This window comes from Anser cygnoides, chromosome 7 (genome assembly GCF_040182565.1).
Source record: "Anser cygnoides isolate HZ-2024a breed goose chromosome 7, Taihu_goose_T2T_genome, whole genome shotgun sequence".
Taxonomy (NCBI): domain Eukaryota; kingdom Metazoa; phylum Chordata; class Aves; order Anseriformes; family Anatidae; genus Anser; species Anser cygnoides.
The window spans coordinates 14,993,552-15,014,038 of record NC_089879.1 but is presented as its reverse complement, the minus strand read 5'-3'; the positions used below and the strand labels follow the sequence as shown (position 1 = coordinate 15,014,038).

Here is a 20,487-nt window from a genome sequence, read left to right as displayed (position 1 = left end):
GGCTATTCCCGGCCGTGTTGTTCCTGGCTCGTCCCGGCAGGAACCGGCTGCTTTAACTCCAAACAAACAACCCGGTAGCCACCGGCACATTCCTGGCCAGCCGGTGGCCACGGCCGGGGCAGAGGCGCTTCCTGTTTATCCCCGTCCCGCGGCGGGGCGCAGGGTGCCCCGGGGACTGCTCGGGGGGGGTCACCCCCTGTCTGCAGGGCTGGGGGGGGGGGGGGGTGGCAGCACCTGGGGACCCCCGCAGCCAGCCTGGCTCAGGGATAGCCCAGGTGCTGCCCCCTGCCCCTCCCAGGCTCCCTTTGCTGGTATCAGTGCCCCCCCAAGTCCTTGGCCCCGTTGTGCCACCCCATGTCCAAGCACCCCCCTCAGGCACCGCATGGGGCGAGGGGTGTCCTCCTGGGGAGTCCCCGTGGGACAATTCGCCACCTCCGGCACAGCCACGTTCTGCCTGGCTGGGGGCCAGCCCTGCGGTGCAGTGATGCTGGGCGGGGGGCAGCCCCCGCTGGGGGTCCTGGCTTCATCCTGGGGTGGGGGGGCAGGCGTATGGCAGGTGGGGGCTGTCCCATGTGTGCTCTGCGCCCCCAAAAATCTTCTAGGGGTGAGCGGGGGTGGCTTTGCCCCAGGGTGGCAGAGTGGGGCTGCAGGAGGGGGGCAGGGTGCAGGGCCGGCCTCTGGGCCCTGTGTGCGGGGGGGGGCTGGGGCTGGGCTGGGCAGCGTGGGCCCCCACCCGGGGCGTCCCACCGCGCCGCACCATAAAAGCGGCAGCAGGCGGTGCTCGGCGGCAGGAGAGCTGCTGGAGGCCAGCGGGAGCCAGCACCGCGTCCCCACGCCGCTGCCTGCCCCACATCTGCCCCACGCCGACACCCAGGGTGAGTGCTGGGCTGGCCCGGGGGGGCTCGGGTACCTCGGGGGGGGTGTGGGGCAGTGATCCCAGTGGGGGTGCAGGGGGAGAGGTGTGGGGACGGGGACAGGGCTGTGTGCAGGACGGAGAGAAACCAGCCCCTGCATCCCGCACAGCGTGGGGACGGGGATGCCCCAGCCATGCAAGGGGGCACAACATCCCCCCCCCCACCACACTGCTGGGGCATGGGGGGGCTGTGGGAGCACCCCACCCCGCTGCGCTCCCCAGGGGCTCAGCGTCGGGCTGTCCCCAGGCATCCCACCCCAGGAGCCGCCATGGCGATGCCGGCTGGTGCGAGCCCCATCCTGCTGCCCTTCGTGCTGCTGCTGTGCCGGGTGGTCCCCAGCACGCAGGATGCGGCCGGGCTGCAGCTGCGGCTGGCGGGGCCGCGGGGGCCGGCCGGGGAGGGCCGGCTGGAGGTGCTGTTCCAGGGGCGCTGGGGCACCGTGTGCGACGACGGCTTCGATTTCCACGCGGCCACCGTCGCTTGCCGGCAGCTGGGCTACACCGCGGCCATCACCTGGACACACAGTGCCACCTACGGCCAGGGGGAAGGTAAGGGGCAGCTGGGGAAACGTGCATGGGGTGCTGTGGGAGGGGGCAGCCTGAAGAGGGGGGCGCTTGTTGGATCCATGGTGCTGAGGGGGTCCCACCAGCGGTGACCCCCAGCCCGCGTCCATCCCCCCCAGGCCCCATCTGGCTGGACAACGTGCGGTGCGGGGGCAGCGAATCCTCCCTGGCCGAGTGCACCCACAACGGCTGGGGCGTGAGCGACTGCCACCACGGCGAGGACACCGGCGTGGTGTGCTCGGGGCAGCGCCTGCACAGCGGCCCCGACCCGGCCGCAGCCCCTGGTCTGCTGGGAGAGGTGAGCGGGGACCAGGCGCCCGCTGGGATGGCGAGGGGCTGGGGCAGGTCCCCTTGTCCCCACCCTCCACCCCGTGTCCCATTCTGGAGCCCCCGTGCCCACCCCGCAGGCACCGGGGCTGAGCCTGGAGGAGGTGCGGATCAAACCCATCCTGGCGCGGGCCAAGCTGAGCATGCCGGTGACGGAGGGAGCCGTGGAGGTGAAACACAACGGGCACTGGAGGCAGGTGTGCGACGCCGGCTGGACCAGGAACAACAGCCGCGTGGTCTGCGGGATGCTGGGCTTCCCCCAGGAGAAGCACGTCAACACCAACTTCTACCGGTAGGGAACGGGATGAGCCACGGGGCAGGGTGCCAGGGGGCTGGCGGGACGTGCCGTGGGGCTCCTGGGACAAGCAGCTGGGGCACGGTGGTCAGCAGGGTGAAGGGGGGGTGCCAGGGAAGGGGTGTGCTCATAGCTGGGTGTGCAGGCACCTGTCCATGCCTGTGCCCCCTTCCTGGGGGCTTCAGCGGGGCAGAGCTGGGCTTGGCGGCAGCCAGGGAGCTGCAGGATGCTCCCCAACCTTGTCCTGCACAGCGTGGGTGCAGGCACAGGAGAGCCAAGCCTTGTGCTGGGGCTATAAATACAGCCCATAATGAGTCCCTGCCGGTGCCAGGTGTCGTGCTGTCCCGCCAGGGCACAGCTTTGGTGTGGGAATTGCCACCAGGGAGAGGGCCCCAGCGTGCCGTGGGAGCACCCTCCAGCCCCAGCTGCTGCTGTGGGGTGCTGGGGAGGGCAGGGGCACGGGGTGGGGGTGCTGAGCCCCCCCTGACCTCCGGCCGTGCTCCTTGCAGGAAGCTGTGGAACATGAAGCTGAAGGACCCCAGCTCCAGGTAGGGCCCAGCTCTGGGCAGGGGGCACCTGCAGGGGAGCCCCTACCCCCCCAAAATACCACCGCTCCCGCTCCTCTCCCTCGGCAGCCTGAAGAACCTGAGCCAGAAGAGCAGTTTCTGGGTGCACCAGGTGCAGTGCCAGGGCACGGAGCCCCACCTGGCCCGCTGCCCCACGCAGCTGACCCCCCGGCCCCCCGCCAGCACGCCTGTCCCCGCGGCATGCATGCCATCGTCAGCTGCGTCCCCGGCCCTGCCTTCCAGCAGGGCAAGGGCAAAGGCAAGAAACCTCCCCGCAAAGCCTCTCCGGGAAAGGTGAGCTCCGGCACGGCCCCGTACCCCCTGAGGCAGGCTCCTGGGGCCGGGCAGCACCCCGGCACCCCCCCCTTGCACCCGCTGACCGGGCCGCTCCCCGTGCCAGGGCCTCCCCGTGCGCCTGCGAGCGGGCGCCCACGCCGGCGAGGGCCGGGTGGAGGTGCTGCGCCACGGGCAGTGGGGCACCGTGTGTGACAAGCGGTGGGACCTGGCGGCGGCCAGCGTGGTGTGTCGGCAGCTGGGCTACGGGACGGCGAAGCAAGCCCTGGTGGGAGCCCGGATGGGCCAAGGTGAGGCGGGAGATGGGGCAAGGACTTGGGGTGCTGCTGGGCCTGGAAGCGCATGGGGAAAAGCCCTCTGCGCACTGCTGGAGCATCCGGGGGTGTGCGGGGGGATCCGGGATGGGCACAGGGACAGGAGCGCTCATGTCCCCCCCCTGCTTCAGGCCTGGGCCCCATCCACATGAGCGAGGTGCGCTGCACCGGCCACGAGCGCTCCCTGGGCGAGTGCCGCTTCCAGGACGCCGAGCAGAGCGGGTGCCGGCACGAGAACGACGCAGCCGTCCGCTGCCACGTGCCCCACATGGACTTCCAGAGCCAGGTGAGTCCCTGCCTCTCTGCCAGCACCCGCTGAGCCCCGGCCCCATTGCTCAGCCCCTGCCCCAGCACCCCAAGCCCCCCGCCCAGCGTGGATGCTCCGAGCGTGGCCCAGGGGATGGGGACAGGCAGAGCCACCCAAACCACGCTGATGCGGGATCCTCAGGGTGAGCCAGTGGTGAAATCGGTCTCATGGGAGGAAGAGGAAGGTGGAAAAGATGCTCAGCTGGATGGATGGTGCTACCTGACCCACTCCCAGGGAGCTGGGGGGCTGCCCCATGCCCCATTTCAGCCCCTCTTTGACCACAGGTGCGCCTGGCCGGGGGCCGCAGCCCCGAGGAGGGCGTCGTGGAGGTGCTGGTGCCAGTGCAGGGCAAGCTGCGGTGGGGCGCGGTGTGTGGTGCTCAGTGGGGGCTGAATGAGGCCATGGTCGTCTGCAGGCAGCTGGGGCTGGGCTTCGCCAGCCACGCCCTGCAGGTGAGTTGGATCCCGGCGCGAGGGGCTGCACAGCTTGGGCGTGCTGGGATGGCTCGGCAGCTGGGACAGGGCACGTGGGGACACGGTGACAAGCCCCGGTGGCAGTGCTGGGGAGCCCGAGGGCTGGTCTGAGCGCTGTGCTCCCCCCTGCCCAGGAGACCTGGTACTGGGCGGGCAGCCCCAACGCCTCCGAGGTGGTGATGAGCGGGGTGCGCTGCACGGGCACCGAGCTGGCCCTCCAGCAGTGCCAGCGCCACGGCCCCGTGCACTGCCCCAGCGGCGGGGGACGCTTCTCGGCGGGGGTCACCTGCACCACCCGTGAGTACCTGGCAGCCCACAGGGCGCCCGTCCTTCTCCCGGGACCCAGCCCTGCGTGGCCGGGGTGGTGCAGGCTGGTGGCCAGCAGCTCTGTCCCCACCGATCCCATCCGTGCCAGACGCCCCGGACCTGGTGATGAACGCGCAGCTGGTGCAGGAGACGGCCTACCTGGAGGACCGGCCGCTGGGGCTGCTGTACTGCGCCCACGAGGAGCGCTGCCTCTCCCGCTCGGCCGACAGCATGCAGTGGCCCTACGGCCACCGCCGCCTGCTGCGCTTCTCCTCCCAGATCCACAACCTGGGCAGAGCTGACTTCCGACCCCGCATGGGACGGCACGCCTGGACCTGGCACCAGTGCCACCGGTGGGTGCCCTGCGTCCCAGGGCTGCCCCTGCGCAGGGCCAGGCTGGGTACAGGGGGACCTGGCAGCCCCGTCCCCCCTGCCGGGGGCGGGTGCCCTGCAGGGCGCTTGCTGGGATCCGTCCCTCCTACACGGCCCCCACCCTGGCAGAGGCCGGCCCGCCCGGGGTAATTAGCAGCGTCCGGGCCGGCACTGTCATTAGGGCTTTATTTGGCTGCAAGGCTGTAATTTGTGCAGAGCCACTCGCCTCTAGGTGCTGCCTGCTCCTGGCTCGGCGTCGGGGCCGGCCGCACGCTTGCCGTCCTGCCCCGGCCCCCGCTCACCCCCTGTCCCCGCAGGCACTTCCACAGCATCGAGGTCTTCACCCACTACGACCTGCTGACGCTCAACGGCTCCAAGGTGGCCGAAGGGCACAAGGCCAGCTTTTGCCTGGAGGACACCAACTGCCCCGAGGGTAGGTGGCAGCTGCAGGCAGGGCACAGGGAGCCCCCCAGCCCCGCCGCTCCTCACGTTCCCCCCCCCCATCCTTTCCCAGGGCTGCAGCGCCGCTTTGCCTGCGCCAACTTTGGGGAGCAGGGGGTGAGCGTGGGGTGCTGGGACACCTACCGGCACGACATCGACTGCCAGTGGATCGACATCACCGACGTGCCGCCGGGCAGTTACACCTTCCAGGTACGGGCACGGAGGGGCTGGGGGGGACACGGGAACGGGAGGTGAGGGCTGGGGTCCACGGGCACCACCGGCACCCTGTGGGTGCATGCCGCCGCCTGCTTTGGGGTTTATCCTGGCCACCCACGTGTGCCCGTGGTGGTGTGTGTGTGGCAGGCACGGTGGCACCGCCGCGGTGCCCCCAGCCGTGCCCGTTGCCCTCCCCAGGTGGTCGTGAACCCCAAGCACGAGGTGGCCGAGTCGGACTTCTCCAACAACGTGATGCGGTGCCAGTGCAAGTACGACGGGCAGCGCGTCTGGGTGCACGGCTGCCACACGAGTAAGGAGGGCCGGGGGCAGGGGGGGGGGGCAGTGGGAAATACCCAGGATAGGGGTGCCGCAGGTCCTGTCCCCTCACTGCCACCATCACCCTCCCCAGGCGATGCCTACGGCGCCGACGTGGTGAGCGAGATGGAGCGGCGGGAGCGCCTGGCCAACAACCTTGTGTGAGCCCCCGCCTCGCCACGCTGCCCCCCCAGCACCCGGGGGCCTCCCAGCCTGTGTCCCGGCCGCGGCAGCACCCAACTGAGCTCAGGGACTCGAAGCCTTCTGTATTTATTGATGCTGCCACAGAGGATGGGGATGAACGTCGTGGCCGAAGGGGGGGCCGAGCCCCGTGCTGCCAGCAGGATGCGCGGGAGGGACCCTGGTGCCACAGCAGCCCCCAGCTCTGCCACTCCGGTGCCCCCCAGGACGACTACCTCAGCCTGCCCGCCCGGCCCCGCCGCCCCCCCGGACTCAGGACAGGCCCCGGGCACTGCCACCCGTGCAGCAGTCGCGTCCTCAATAAAGGTGCTGTGCAATGGGACGGGGGTGCTGTAGCGGCACGGGGCCACGTAGCCCATTAGCAGCCCAGCCCAACTCCCCACACCTCCCCTCTCACTGCTCCTTCCCCTCCGGGACACGCAGCTGGTCCCTGCAGGGACAGATCCTGCCCCCAGGAGGTCCCCTCCCTGCCACCCAGGGCCACCAGCCCTCGTGCAGGCCGCGTGGGGCCGGTGCCAGGCGGCTCTGGCTCCCAGCCAGCAGTGCCCGCAGGCCGGGGCACCCTGTCCCTGAACTGCCTGACCCCGTGAGCAGCACAGCGCAGCACAGCACAGCACGGCCAGCTCTGCGGCAGCGCGGGCCGGCAGCCAGCCTGCCGGCCGCCACAGCTGCAGCCCTTGCTGGGCTTTCCCAGGCTGTTCCTGGCAGCTCCCCGGCCCCAAAGCAGCCCTGGGAGCAGGGATGGGGCTGCTCTGCCCCTGGGAGCTCTCACTCCTCAGGGCAAGGTGGGGACACAGAGGACGAGGTGCCCCCGCTCTCTGTTTCTTTCCCCTGGGTGGTTTCCAGCATATATATTTTTTTAAGGATAGAAACGGGAATCCCACCTAGCAAGCCACCCGGCACCGCCAACCCCTCCTGCAGCCCTAACCTCCCCTCTGCCCCATCCCCATCCCCATCCCCATCCCCATCGCCATCCCCATCCCCATCCCTATCCCTGTTCCAATGCCCCTGGCTCACACCAGCCCGGGACAGGGGGGCTGCCAGCCCCCGTCTCCTCCCCCCCCGGAGCCAGGACAGGCTCCACACGTGTTGTCCCCGCACGTGGAGGACCGCAAGGGCTGGTAGCCCCGTGCGATGCCGGCGAGCGAGGCCCGTGGCGAGGCACGTGCTGCCGGAGGTTCGCCCCGCCAAGGCTCCCCCCGCTCCCCGCCGGACCGGGGGAAGATGCTTTCCGTGTGAGAGCATCCTCTCGCCCTGAAACTTTCCGCTGGCCGAGCCACCCGGCCGCTCGCTGCCAAGAGCCACGGCCGAGACGGTTCCCAGCTGGCAGCGGGGGCAGGCAGCCACCGCCGCGGGGTCACAACCAGCTCCTCCGCCACCGAGCTGGGGGACAGCCAGGGGACACGGGGCGGCTGCCACGAGGTGACCCAAAACACACAACCCGCTGGCACGGGCGGCGGAAAGGCAGCAGCACCGCTCCCCACCTGCTGCTGCGGGCACGAGAGCCCCCCAGACAAGGGCCCTGAGAGTTTTGGGGGCTGCGGGGCAGGCTGTGCTCCTTCGGCAGCGGCAGCAGGGGTGGTTTTAGGGTTTTGATGCACCACGGCCCTGGGAGAAAGGCAGGTCCGCGGGGCAGGGCAGGAAGCCCCCCGCCGCCGGGCCCAGGTGCGCAGCCCACATCACAGCCCCGCGCGGGGCCGGGAACGGGGCCGGGGTGGGAACGGGGCCGCCCTTCCCGCAGCCCAACAAGGGCCCCGCTGTTCTGTTCGGGGCCGCGCATGTAAACAGGGGCCCTGCCAGCACATTCCAGCCCTTCCCTGCCCCTCCTGCCGCTCGCCCACCGCCCCGCAGGGGGGAAAGCCCCAGCAGCGGCTGGGGGGACGCAGCACACACGTGGCACACGCCAAGGGAGATGCAGGGAGGACAAGCTCGGCACCCCGCGCTGCTGCGTCCCGTCCTCGGAGGCCAGGCGTGGCAAAATAAATGGTATTTATTAGCAAAATAAAAGACACTCTGGTTCACAAGGCCCAGCGTGGCCGTGGCTGACCCGCAATGCGTGGCCGGCGCTGTCGCCGCCGAGCTCCCCGCGTCCCGCTGGCTGCCACCACAGCACCAGGGGACCCTGCGCCGGCAGGACGGGCAGCACCGGCCGACAGCACCCAACGGGGACAGCGCTTGCATGGCCCCAAAGAGCCTTCGAGCACCCCGTGGCCGTGCCCCAGCACCATCCTGATCCCATGGGGCAGCAGCAGGCCCAGCTCCATCGCCAGGTGCCAGTGCCCTGCCTGCCCGCAGAGAGGGGCTCGGGCCCCCGGCAGCACCTCCAGCAGGGCTGAAAGCGAAGGCAGCTCACTCCCGGCCTTCCCAGGCATCCTCCCGCTGCTTGTTCTCCAGCCGCTTCCTCTCTGCGGGGAAAAACCGGGTAAATCCCGAGCCCCCATTGCCCCCCAGCTGCCCACAGCTCTTCCCCAGGGTCAGGAGAAAACCACGGCAGCGCAGGGAGAGGCTCCCAGGGCCAGAGCTCACCCCGAGCCTCCTGCAGCTTCTTGCGCTCGGCGTCCCGCTGGGCAGGGGTCTGGGGGCTGCGCACCCCCAGGGCGCCGATCACCAGGCGCCGTGCCAGGGCGGCCGACGTTTCGGGGCGCTCCTTGGCCGGCTGCAGGTAGTCTGGGGGAGAGCAGAGGAGGGCGTCAGCGTGGGCACCCACACAGGGGGCTGGCACGGCCCCCAGCCCAGCCAGGGAATCAGGATGAGGGTGCTCAGCGCGCTGCGGGTGCCCCCACATCCCCACTCACCAGCATAGGCCCTGGCCTTGGCTTTGGCCGCCCGGGTGCCCTGGGACAGCGGGCGAGTCTTCACCATCAGGTGCTTGGTGCTGAGGGCGTCGCGTGCTGTGGGGAGGGCGGCGCATTGCCAGGCAGCCCAGCACGGCCGCGGGGCACGGCTGAGCCGAGGGGTGCGCCCAGACGGTGCCAGGAGGGGACGTCCCCCCTCTGCCCTCCCACCGAACACCCCGCGGGCTGCTACCTGTTATGGGGCTGGAGAAGATGCCCAGGGCGTGCGTATCGTCCACCCACTTGATGTCAAAGCCCTTCTTCCTGCCGGAGAGACGGAGGGAGGGTCAGCAAGGCACCGGTGCTGCCAGCGGGGCCCGGCGCCGAGCCCGCAGCGCGGGGCAGAGCCGCGGACTCACTGGTAGCTGCAGAAGACGCGCAGCAGGTCCTCGGTGCGGAAATCCGGGGGGAAGTCGTAGATCTCGATGACGTGGGGCAGCTCGGCATCGCTGAGGTCCGGCGCGGCCGGCTCGGCCCCGTAGTAGTCGAAGCGGGGCTCCTGCAGGCTCTGCCGGCGCTTCTCGCCCCCCGAGAGCTGCGGGGTGGGAGAGGGACGGTGCTGAGCGACCCCGGCACCAGCACCAGCGCCTGGTGGACGACCAGCACTGCCCGGGCAGCAGTCTCACCCCCGTGCCACATACCAGCACTGCTGCTGGATTAACAGCGGTGGGACACAGGGAGTTAGCCACCAGGACACTCGTGCCACACGGTTGCTTTCCCCATTACGAGCACCCCACCATGCAGGAACAGGGGGATCGCCGAGCCCCGTCCCACCTCCCCACACCGCCGCCTGCCTGACACCAGCGGCACCACGCTGGGAAAGCCACCGCGCCCCCGAGGAGCCAGTTCCACCGGTTAACTACTTGCGCCGCTAAAAATTTATGCCTTATTTCTAATTTGAATTTGTCTGGCTTCAGTTTCCAGCCGCTGGTTCTCGTTCTGCCTCTCTGCTGGATTAAGGAGCCCTGGGTCCCAGGCATCCCCTCCCCGTGACGGCACTCGCACACAGTAATCAAGTCACTTCTCAGCCTTTGCCTTGATAAGCTGAACGGGCTGTGCTCGTTTAGTATCTCACAGCGGGGCATTTCTCCAGCCCTAAAAGATGACGGCTGTAGCTCTTTTCTACCTCTCCAATTTTTCAACCTTCACTTTAAAATACAGGCATCGGTCTCCCACTGCCGGCTGCACAACGCGGCGGGGGCATGCGGCCACCCCGCTCCCCTGTGTCCCAGCAGCACCAGTGCCAGTGGGCCCCCCCCAGCACCACTCGCTGCACCTCAGCTTCCCAAAATATGTAGTGCCAGGGGGACAAGGGGCTGCGGCGCGGTGCCGGGGAGCGGGCACATAACTCAGCCGGGTCCCCAGCCCGATCCCCCAAGCGGTCGTAGCGGAGCGCACCACGGCTGGAAGGTTAGAGTCCATAAATCCCAGGCAGCTCAGTCAATAAAAAGTGCTCGTTCCGACAATTTTATGGGGAAGATGGATTCACGGCAGGTGAGGGGGTGCCGCCGGGGCGGCTGGATGCCGGCGGAGGGGAGAGCTGAGTTATGGAGCTTGCGGGACAGCCCAGCGCTGCCGGACAGGACCGTCTCCCGCCGGCCAAGCGACCCAGCTGGCTGGGCTCCAGCCCCCCTGCCTGCTCCGGGGGACGCGAGGGAGCAGGAAGAAGCCCTGCCGCGATGCTCGAGGGAGCAGGGCACTGGGGTAGCGCCAGGCGCCGGGACGATGATTGGAGAGCCGGAGCGCGGAGTGCCGGCGCGGTCCTTGACCTTCACAAATCACCGAGTGTGGCGGGGCGGCAAGGACTGGAGCCGGCTGGCAGCCAGGCTCGGCTGTGCGGCAGGCACGGCCCAACAGGTCCCCCTGTGCCCGCAGCCCCCCAGCTGCAGCAGCACGGCCCCCAGCCCTGCTCAGCCAGGGCAGGAACCAAGCCCGAGCTCACCGATGCACAAGGATGCTCCGGCTAGGCAGGATTAACAGCAGCGGTGCAGCTTTGCATCCCAGGGCACCACCAAGGGGGACACGGGGCAGATTCAGCCTGCCCTCCCCTGCAATGGATAGGCTCCGGGGAGAGCTGCGGGACGTGGATGGCCAAGGCAGGATGCCCCAGGACATGAAGTCTGTCTGCCACGGCTCGCTGCTCTCCAAAGCCCCATCCCACCTTGCTTACACTCCTGCTCCAAGACATCAGCCAGAGAAGCGCGGAGCAGCACCATCCAGGTGCCGAGAGGTGCAGGAGCACGCACAGGTGCCTCAGCCACCACCCTGCCCTGCGGGGACGGATTCGGAGAGCTGCTGCCACCAGCACGCAGTGCCCCAGGCGCTGTCCTCACCCCACAGCTCCTCTTGCAGGGCAGAGCCCCGGGGAGGCACAGCGGGTCCCTCACACGCCGACACCCGGCTCGGGTTTAGCCACGGCAAGCTGGTGGAGAATCCGGCAAGGCCGCAAGGAAATTGTTCCAGTGGTTAAGTACCCTCCGTGTTAAAAACGTGCGCCTGGCTTCGAGTCTGGCTTCAGCTGGCTTCAGCTTCCAGCCAGTGGATCTCGTTATGTTTTTTCCTGCTAGATTAAAGAGCCGTCTGCTATCAGAAATCTCTTCCCGACACAGAACGTCATAAATCTTGCTCTCTGCCGGCTATCCGCAGCGCATAAGGATTCAGTTATGACGAAGAACGCTACTAATTTTCTTGTCCTTTTAGTTAATTAACAACAGCTACATCTCCCCGAGAGCCCGAACCCTCCCCGAGCAGGCGCATCTGCCTCCCAGCAGCTCGGAGGCATCGCGAAGCAACCAGGCTCGGCACGGGACTCCGAGGGTGGAGGGGGGAAAAACGGCAACTTTTCACGGATAAATCCCCTTTTCAGGTCCTTCTTCACCCATCTGGGGAAGCTCCCTGGAAAGGCCAACCCTGACTCAGAGCGAGTGCACGGGGGATGTAACACGGGTGCTCCAGAGCTCCTCAGAGCCAGCACTGACGCTGCGTGGCACAAACTGCCCGCAGCATCCCACGGCCACACCATAACACGGCACGGCCACGTCCCCGTGCAAGCCCAGGGAAAACCCTCCGGAGCTAATCCCATTCCTGCACACCGCTATTATCGGGCACTTGGAGCCCCGCTCTCAGTCAGGGCTGGACATTCGTTTTTAATATTAGCGCTGTTTGTTACTTTGGGTCCATTAATGTCATTCCGAACATTACCAGTTTTACGCCGCTGATTTAAAATGCAATAATGGATTTCCAGGCTCATTGCAGAAGCCGAGCTTTCCTTGCGAACGGCAGGAGAACGGCACGGCTCCCAGTGCTAAGCAGCTAATTGTAGTAAATTTAGGCACACGCTTACAGGAGGGCATGGTAATGAGCCACAGCTGATTAAGAAGATGCAGTTTTCAGGAAACTTCATGTTGCTATTTCAATGGGAGCCCATACGTCTCAGCCCATTTCTTTATTACCAGCCCTGCTTTCACGAGGGTGCAGTTGCAGTTTACGGCTCTCGAGCACGTTTTACTGGGTGCACTTTATGTACTACAAAGGGAAGATCTCCCCCAGCCTTCGCAGGGCCTCGCTGGCACCGAGGGACAGGAGGGGAATGGGTCCAGGCAGGGGCGAGGAGCTCCCAGCAGCACCCTCCTGGACCTTTCGGCACCACTCGTCCCCTGGGGGTGGCTGGAAGTGCCAGCACGCTGCACGGCCAGGCAGCACCCCAAGGACAGAGCCCAGAGCCACCCCCCAGCCACCCCCAGGCTCACCGACTCGCCGAGCTCACCTCTTCCAGCAGGCGTGGGTCCAGGCAGTCCCCGTCGTCGTTGAAGAGCGCGTCCCAGCTCTCCTCGCCGCCCGGGCTGCCGTGGCTCTGGGTCTCGGTGCTCGCCTGCCCTGGCTTTGGGGAGCTGCTACGGAGACCTCCCTCCTCTTCCTCCTCTTCCTCCCGGTGCTGCTGCAGCGAGTCTTCGTACTCATCCACCTGCACCTGCTCCTCAGCCCAGGTCCCGGACGAAAGCCGCTCCACAGCGCAGCACAGCAGCTCCAGGGACGGCGGGGCTTCGTGGCTTCGCGGGGGAGCCCCTTCCCCAGTGCCACTCTCTGCCCCTGCTGGGCTGCTCCCAGCGCCGGTGCTGCCACGGGGCGCAGGGACTCCCTCCCCACCGGCATGCCCGGCACTGCCAGCGCTCTGCTCCTTGCCGGGCGGCAGCTGCCCCGTGTGCTCCGGCAGGAGCTGGGATGTGCTGCCTGCAGCCTGCCCCGGTGGCACCAACCCGTCACCCACGCCGCCCCTTGAGCACCCAGCGTCGCAGGCAGCTCCTCCTGGGGCAGCCACGGTGCTGCCTCCCTGCCTCTCCTCCTCCTCCCCTGTGGCCCGGGGGGCACAGCCCTCGCTCTGCCCTGCGAGGAGAGACACCCCATGCTCCTTTTTCTCCTCTTCCCGGTCTTCCAGACCCGCACCCTCACAGGTGAGCTGGGGCACACTGCCCGGGCTGCCCTCCCCTGCCGGCTGCAGGGCACCCTGTGCCGGGCACCCCGAGAGGTCCCTGCCCGGACCCGGGGTGCTGTCCCCCAGACGCTCTGACCCGCCTGGCTCTGTCCGACACACCACGCTCGGCGGAGCTGCCGTTGGGTTATCGGGGTTACCCCCAGGCTCAGGGGTCACCCCCGCATCCCCAGGCTGGGCACCTTGCGGGGACAGCGGGTCCGGCACTGTCCTCAGCACCCCACAGCTTCGGTCCCTGAGCCCTGCGTCCTGTGATGCATCGTCCTGCCTGTCCGAGGGCTGGGCGGCGCTCAGAGCCACGCTTGGCTCCTGCACACTGGGCAATGCCCTCAGGTTCTCCGGGCTGCCTCCCGGCTCCGTGCCAGCCCTGGAGCCCCGGCTGCACACACCTGGTACCCTTCCATCCCCGGCGGAGGCTGCCCGGGGCTCCTTGGGGCGAGCGCCCGCCTTGCTCTCTCTGCCGGCTGCTCTGCCCACGTGCGTCCTGGCCCCGGGGCTTCGCCTCTGCCCCTCGGAGCCGCCCCGGCCGACGTCCAGCGCCGGGTGCTGCTTCTCGGGCTCCCGGTGGTTCGCAGCCACCTCCTGCGCCGCTCTCTCCCGCCGCGCTTTGGGCACGTAGAGCGCCATGTCGGGCTTCCTGCGGCGCACCCGGCCGCCCTCCGCCTCCGGCTGCATGGTGCCGCCGCCACCTGCGGAGGGGAGAAGCGTCAGTGCCACCCGCGGCCCGAGCAGCCCTCGGGCCAAGCACCACGGGAGCGGGGTGGGCAGGTAGGAGGCAGTCCCAGGGCTCCCGTCCCTGGAGCACCGGGCTGCAGGGCACCAGGAATCGCAGGGCAGGGACGAGGGGCAGCCAGCGACCGTGCCACGCACGGAGGAGACGGGGCTGCAGCGGGGACCTGGCACACGGGTGTGAGATGAGGAGCTGGCATGCGACTACCAAAGGTCTGGCTAAGCTGAAAGCCAGCCAGCAGGGGCAGCCACGCCGCCTGCAGCGCCTCGCAACCAGCAGGACTCGCTGCTGCAAGGACTGGCACAGCCAGAGGAGCTGGGCAGAGGACGGGGGCTGCCTGCGGTTCCCAGGACAGTTCCCGGTGGCTCGGCACCGTGCTCCAGGTCCCCTGGAGGGGACCAGCCTCACCATCACCATCACGGTGCAAACATCACACAGGAGACAGGAGGTGCTGAGAGCAAAAATGGGACTCCACTGCCCACCCCAGCCCTGGTGCTGCAGGCACGGGAAGCTCTGCTCCTGCTGAATGCATGGGGCTGAACACACACCCACAGCATCCCCGGTGCCAGCACGCTGAGCAGGTCGGGACGGGGACATCCTGGCGAGAAGCCGTGGCCGTGCCAGGCTCCCGGGCTGCCCCATCCCAGCAGAGATTTATTTTTCATCATCTTTGGCACAACCAGGCGCGCTGCTATCTGCCAGGCCCCGTGCCCCTATAAATATGCATCAGGCAGCGTTTATGGAGACGGATGGGGTGGGGGGCTGCGCTGTGGCTGAGGGGAAGGCAGAGCGGGGCCGGGCCGGGGCCCCATGATTAATCACTGCCCACTCTGTTTAGGGGTATTCATCACGGGCCGCTGTCAGGTAAATCACTGGAAAAACACCTCTTCAGTAATTAATGTGAAGTGACGGATGGACAGCCCCTGGGCCCATTAATCTGGAACATCAGAGCCTACCGAGATTATGAATGTCAGGATGCATAAACTGCCGGCGGATCAATAGGGCCAGGAATCCGTCCAAGGCTCTCATTTCCGCGGCACCTCCGGTACATTAGGCTCCTCTCCCCTCCCCGCGAACCGCGCCGAGCCTCCGGGACGGGCGGCCCCGGCCGGCGGTGGCACGCACGGTGCCCGTGGCCCCGCTCGAAGAGCCGGCAGTGCCGGGCTGCCAGAGCCCGCTGTGCCCCACAGCCAGCTGGGAAGCACCTGGGGCTGCCCGCACCTGCCGGATGGACGGACAGACAGGCAGACGGATGGAGGCAGCGCTCCCCGCAGAGCCCTGGCGTGATGGATGGGTCTCTCCCGGCTCTCATGAAACCGCCAGCAAGCCCGGCACGGGGAGATGGAGACAGCAGGCGGCTCGGCGGCTTCAGTGGCGAAACCACCGGCAAAGACCCGGCTGCCCCCTGTTCACACCTCCCAGCCCAGCACAGCCCCCAAAGATCAGGGTCTCACCCCACACCTCAAGGCTCAGCCCCGGTGCTCCCCAGGAGCTCCATGCCCCTGCCCACCCCCGTGGGCGCTCGGTGCGGGGCAGGAGGGGGCACCGGGGCGACGCTGCCCCCACCATTTTTCTCACTGCGGAGACATACGCGGCGCTTGTCTTTTTTTTTTCCCTTCTTTGATACACTAATTTCGCTGGCAGAATGGTCCCCTTTATCTTTATCGACTGAGAAAAAAGCAACGCATCCTATAAACCGTCCAAGCTCGGGGTTAGTCATTTTTCAGCACCGAGGCGCTATGCATTTTCTCACCGAGCGGCAGCCCAGCCTAGCCATGTGCCGGTGGGGAGGGGGCACCGGGAGCCCCCGGCCATCAGCATTTTGGCACACGTAAGGCTATCTAACACACGCTTCCTCAGCAAACACCTTCCAGCCACATCTGCCTGCCCACGGGGAGCAGCACCCAGCTGCGAGGCCACACGCCTGATGCCGTTTCGGAGGCACGGCCATGGGGCTGAGGGCATTTTACAGCTAAAAAATAGGGAAAAGAGCGTTCTCCACCACTCGCCTCGCTCGCAAGGCTGCGGAGCTGCTTCCACTCCCTCCAAGGGGGGAATTTCCCCAGGGAAATGCCCCCCGCAGCCAGGCCTGGCAGACAACGTGGCTGTGCCACCGCACCAACCGTGCGACCTGCGCCCCGTGCAGGAGCCGGGGCTTTTGGTGCTGCTCCTGCTCCCCTCCAGCAAAAGGGGCTGAGCCTGCAGGGGGACTGCTGAGCCCCATCAGCGCTGCTCCCCAGCGGGAGCAAGGATTTCCAGCCCCGGGACGCTGCCCAGCAAGGGTGCTCTCCTTTCCCTTCAGCCACCGCACGTGCCAGTGCCGCTCGGGGAGCCCAGCCAGGAGCAGCATTGCTCCAGGCACATCCCAAGTCACCTCCAAGAAGAGCCTTCGCACGCAGGATTTATGGGCTCCTCGAAAGCTTGCCATTCACCTTGCCTCACCCTCCAGAGCAGATGGTGCGGCATTAGCCAGACGGGCGGTGCTGGGAGCATCCTCTCCCCGCGCGCTGCCGGGGACGAGCCGCGTCCCGCAGCCATGCGGCAGGCAGCTCCTGTCCCCCGGCGTGTCATGCAGGGAACAGCAGGCAAAGCAAGGCACAAACACAGCAAGGTTGCAGCAGCCCCCAGCAGCCAGCCCGGGCTGGCAGGGACACCGCAGCAGAGAGGGTTTGGGTTTTTTTTTTACTGCTAAGGGCAGCGCAGCTCCTGCCCCCAGTCTATTACACACTTCATCAGATGCCACGGCCACGCGTCACCTCCAACTGATTTCACGCTCCGGGAGGCAGAGCAACAGCCCTGGCTGCAGGTCTCATTCACACTACGCTGGGCAGGGCAGCCCCACAGACCCCAAACTTGGGGACCAAGTCACCGCTCGCCCTGTATCTCCTCTCCCCCGCGCCGTGCGGGCTCGGCTGCGGCGCACAAGGCCCCGGCACGAGTTTGTGAGGTCTGAGCAGCTGCCTGGGCACCGTGCCTGCCCGTGCTGCTCCTCTGCAACCACCGGCACCGTGCACGGGCAGCGCTCCTCTCCTCCCTCTCTTAGGGCCATGCACGGATGCCGGGCTGTCGGGCTCGCACGCAGCGTGCCAGTTCCTGGAAAAGTTGAAGTGCCACCCAGCGCCCTCCCAGCAGGCTGCCTCATTTCCTGGCAGGGCGCTGTATTTTTAGCCTTCGAGGTTTCTAATTCCACTCAATCCATACTGCCATCGATAGAGCACGTAACCTTAAAGCCTTGACGGCGGGCAGGGAACGGCAACACCTCGGGGGCCGCGGCTCGCAGCGCTGCTCGGGGAGCGGGAAGCGCCCCAGGGGGACCACGCGCAGCCTCGGCGCGCAGCTCGCACGCTGGCAATGTCACTCTTTACAGCCTGCCGCAGCTCAGGTGAAAAATATCCCACAGCTACTAATAAAAACGAAGCTACGAGGAGATTCTAAACAGCCCCGATTAGGAAGCTCACCTCGAAGTGCTCGCTGGCTGCACGGTGCCGGCACCCAGAACAGGGACAGGAGCTGCCCGTCCGCACCCGCCACCTCCCTGCACCCTTTTAGGAAGCTGCAAGGCTTCCCAGGTGTCTCCCATCACAGATATCAGCCGTTCCACACCTCTCTTGCTCTAACCAGAGCAGGACGGGCTCATGCAGCAGGGCCACGGAAGGACCTGGGTACCCGGCAGGGTGAGGCCGGACTGGCTACGGGGTGATGCAGTGGCACAGAGCCGCCGGCACAACGCGACGCCAAGCAAAGCACCCTGAGAGCGGGGGGCTGCTGCCCACCCCACGCCTGACCCGGCCCTGCGGTTGCTGGGGCTCTGAGACCTCCCTGCCCTGCCCCCGGGAGAGGGACGTGCTCCAGGCACGGTACCGGGCACAGAACCATGCGAGGAGATGGCGAAGCGCCGACACCGGCGGGCTGTCAAAGGGAAGCACGCGGAGAAAAGGGAGAGATTTCAATTGCGCCTCTCGCTCCCGATGCTCCTAGGAGATACCTGGAACAAGAGACGGGGGACATTTCAGGCAGGAGGTGATTTATAGGTCGATACCGTCCCTTAACAGCTGCAGGGGAAAAAAAAAAAAAAAGGGACAACACAAAAGCAGAAGGAGTTAGTAGGCGAGGGGGGTACGGGGAATACGAAGGGCTTTACAAATATATACCAGGGCAGGATCAGCACAAAAGCGAGGAGGTCTATAAATAAATAAGGGGGGAGGGAAAATTAATGACGGCCCAAAAATAAAGATGCCTCGAAAGGGCAGAATTACTGTTTTTAACCAGAAAAATGCAAACGAGGCGGGGGCCTCCCCAAGGCAGCTGCAGGGAAGCAAAACCAGCGCGGCCGGGCAGAGCCGGGCACCTGGACGGCTCGCGGCGGCGACGAGCCCGCCGGCCCCGACGGGGGCTGACCGGGGGGGCACGGCGGTGGCAGGGCGAGCGAGCCCCAAAACGCAGCCCCCCAGCGCCGGAGCCGGGGGGCACGGGCGCACAATCAGCCCCCGGTGCGGGGGGCCGGAGCCCGCGGCCGCCCAGCACGGCGGGCTCCCGCCCCGTCGGACGAGGAGCGGGGACGAGGCAGCCGGGCTGCGCGGCCCGAGGGGTTCCGGCAGCCGCCCGGGCGCGCCGGGGCAGGGGACAGGAAGGGGACGGCGGGGACCGGGCAGGGGGCGCCCCCCCCGGGCCGCTCTCGCCCCTCGCCGGTGCCCCCCCGGTGCCCGTGCCCGCAGCGGGGGCCGCCCGTCGGGGGGGGGGGGGGGGGCTCGGCGCGGGCGTTACCGGTGGCCTCGCCGGGTCCCCCGCCGCTCCGCGCCGCCGCCGCCGCTTCCGCCACGCCGAGCCCGCCCCGTCCCGCCGCGGGGTGCGCCGGGACCTGTAGTGCGGCGGCACCGGCACCGGCACCGCCCCGCGCGCCCACACCCGCACCGGCACCCGCGGGGGCGCGGCACCGCCCCCCGCCACCGGGCTGCAGCGCGGCGGGGCGGCCCCGGGGGGCGCCGTGGCGGCCGGGGGGGCGGCGGCGGCGGGTGACCCCGGTGGCCCGGCTGCTCCCTCCCCGTTCCGGGGGCTCCGTGTCCCCCAGGGAACCCCCCCGAGGGTCGTCGGGGCCGGCTTTTAGGGCGTCCGTGGGCGCGGGAACCCCGACGGGCAAGTGGGATGTGCTGCCGGGAGCTGTGCTGGGGGGCAGCGGGACGAGGACGTGGGGACGCAAGGACATGGGGTGACAAGGACATGGGGTGACAAGGATATGGGGTGGCAAGGATATGGGGAGGCAAGGATGTGGGGAGACAAGGACATGGGGAGGCAAGGATATGGGAATACAAGGATATTATGGGGCAACAGGGATATGGGGCAAAAAGGATATGGGGTGACAAAGGTATGGGGAGACAAGGACATGGGGAGACAAGGACATGGAGAGACAAGGACATGGGGTGACAAGGACATGGGGAGGCAAGGATGTGGGGAGACAAGGACATGGGGTGGCAAGGACATGGGGAGACAAGGACATGGGGACACAAGGATGTGGGGAGACAAGGACATGGGGTGACAAGGATATGGGGTGACAAGGACATGGGGAGACAAGGACATGGGGAGACAAGGATATTATGAGGCAACGAGGATATGGGGCAAAAAGGATATGGGGTGACAAGGACATGGGGTGACAAGGACACAAGGCAACAAGGACATGGGGTGACAAGGACACAGGGACACAAGGACACGGGGACACGAGGACATGGGGACACAAGGACGTGGGGCGACAAGGACACAGGGCGACAACGACATGGGGACACAAGGACACAGGGACACAAGGACATGGGATGACAAGGACACGGGGACGCAAGGGTATGGGGCAACAAGGACATGGGGTGACAAGGACATGGGGAAACAAGGACCCGGGGTGGGGACACAAGGACACAGGGACACAAGAACACAGGGACACAAGGACACGGGGTAACAAGGACATGGGGTGACAAGGACATGGGGTAACAAGGACATGGGGTGACAAGGACACGGGGACACAAGGGTATGGGGCAACAAGGACACAGGGACACAAGGACACGGGGCTCCATGGCCAACAGGAGCGGTGGGCGCAGGCCTCCCGCTTCCCGCAGCGCTGCCCGCCGGCGTGACCCCGCGGGAGGCTGCCATTGATTTCCCATTAGCTTTTAATGTCACGTAGGCAGCGGGAGCGCTGCTGGCTGCTCGGAGGCTCCCAGGCGCCCCTCGGGCCGCATCCTGCCTTCCCGCTGCAGGCGGAGGGCTGCGGGGTGCTCAGCGCCTCGGAGGCCCAGACGAACGGGCGGAGGGAAGGTGTCTGCGCCGGGCCGCGTGGCTCCGCATCCTTCCTGGGGTTTGGCGTGGAGCGAGGCTGGCTGCCGAGCAGATAATGAACACGGCCCCGGCGCTCGCACGCGTTCGCCGGCGGCGTGGGTGGCGGGGGAGCGTGCCGGGGAGCAGCGCAGCCTCGGCTCCTAATGAGGCGCTGCCGCCGCCGAGCACTCCCGGGCTGGAGGGACGGGGCGCACGGGGACCGGCTGGGCTCT

The 20,487-nt window shown here is 67.6% G+C and overlaps 2 protein-coding genes across 4 annotated transcripts; one reads left to right on the top strand and one right to left on the bottom strand.

Moving 5' to 3' along the window:
* Window positions 1-589: 589 nt before the first annotated feature.
* Window positions 590-6,780, top strand: LOXL4 (lysyl oxidase like 4). Its single transcript, XM_067000499.1, is given in 16 exon segments — window positions 590-875; window positions 1,161-1,462; window positions 1,597-1,775; window positions 1,885-2,096; window positions 2,609-2,647; window positions 2,735-2,832; window positions 2,835-2,959; window positions 3,066-3,249; window positions 3,405-3,559; window positions 3,865-4,032; window positions 4,188-4,350; window positions 4,469-4,712; window positions 5,049-5,164; window positions 5,246-5,382; window positions 5,587-5,698; window positions 5,798-6,780. Coding segments are annotated over 15 exon segments (2,283 nt in total). The 5' UTR covers window positions 590-875; window positions 1,161-1,182; the 3' UTR covers window positions 5,869-6,780.
* Window positions 6,781-7,876: 1,096 nt separating this feature from the next.
* On the bottom strand, window positions 7,877-18,837 carry R3HCC1L (R3H domain and coiled-coil containing 1 like). 3 transcript variants are annotated; one of them, XM_067000501.1, is made up of 8 exons: window positions 18,722-18,762; window positions 17,819-17,942; window positions 12,505-13,916; window positions 9,098-9,273; window positions 8,932-9,002; window positions 8,700-8,795; window positions 8,431-8,571; window positions 7,877-8,309 (listed from the first exon to the last, which is right to left on the bottom strand). In XM_067000501.1, exons 3-8 carry the CDS (start codon window positions 13,900-13,902, stop codon window positions 8,254-8,256), a joined length of 1,938 nt encoding a protein of 645 aa, XP_066856602.1. In that variant the 5' UTR covers window positions 13,903-13,916; window positions 17,819-17,942; window positions 18,722-18,762; the 3' UTR covers window positions 7,877-8,253. The 3 variants fall into 3 exon arrangements, with proteins under 3 accessions (XP_066856602.1, XP_066856601.1, XP_047916563.2); XM_067000500.1 differs by lacking the exon at window positions 17,819-17,942 and having other exon boundaries at window positions 18,722-18,837; XM_048060606.2 differs by lacking the exons at window positions 17,819-17,942; window positions 18,722-18,762 and adding an exon at window positions 17,943-18,556.
* Window positions 18,838-20,487: the final 1,650 nt, after the last annotated feature.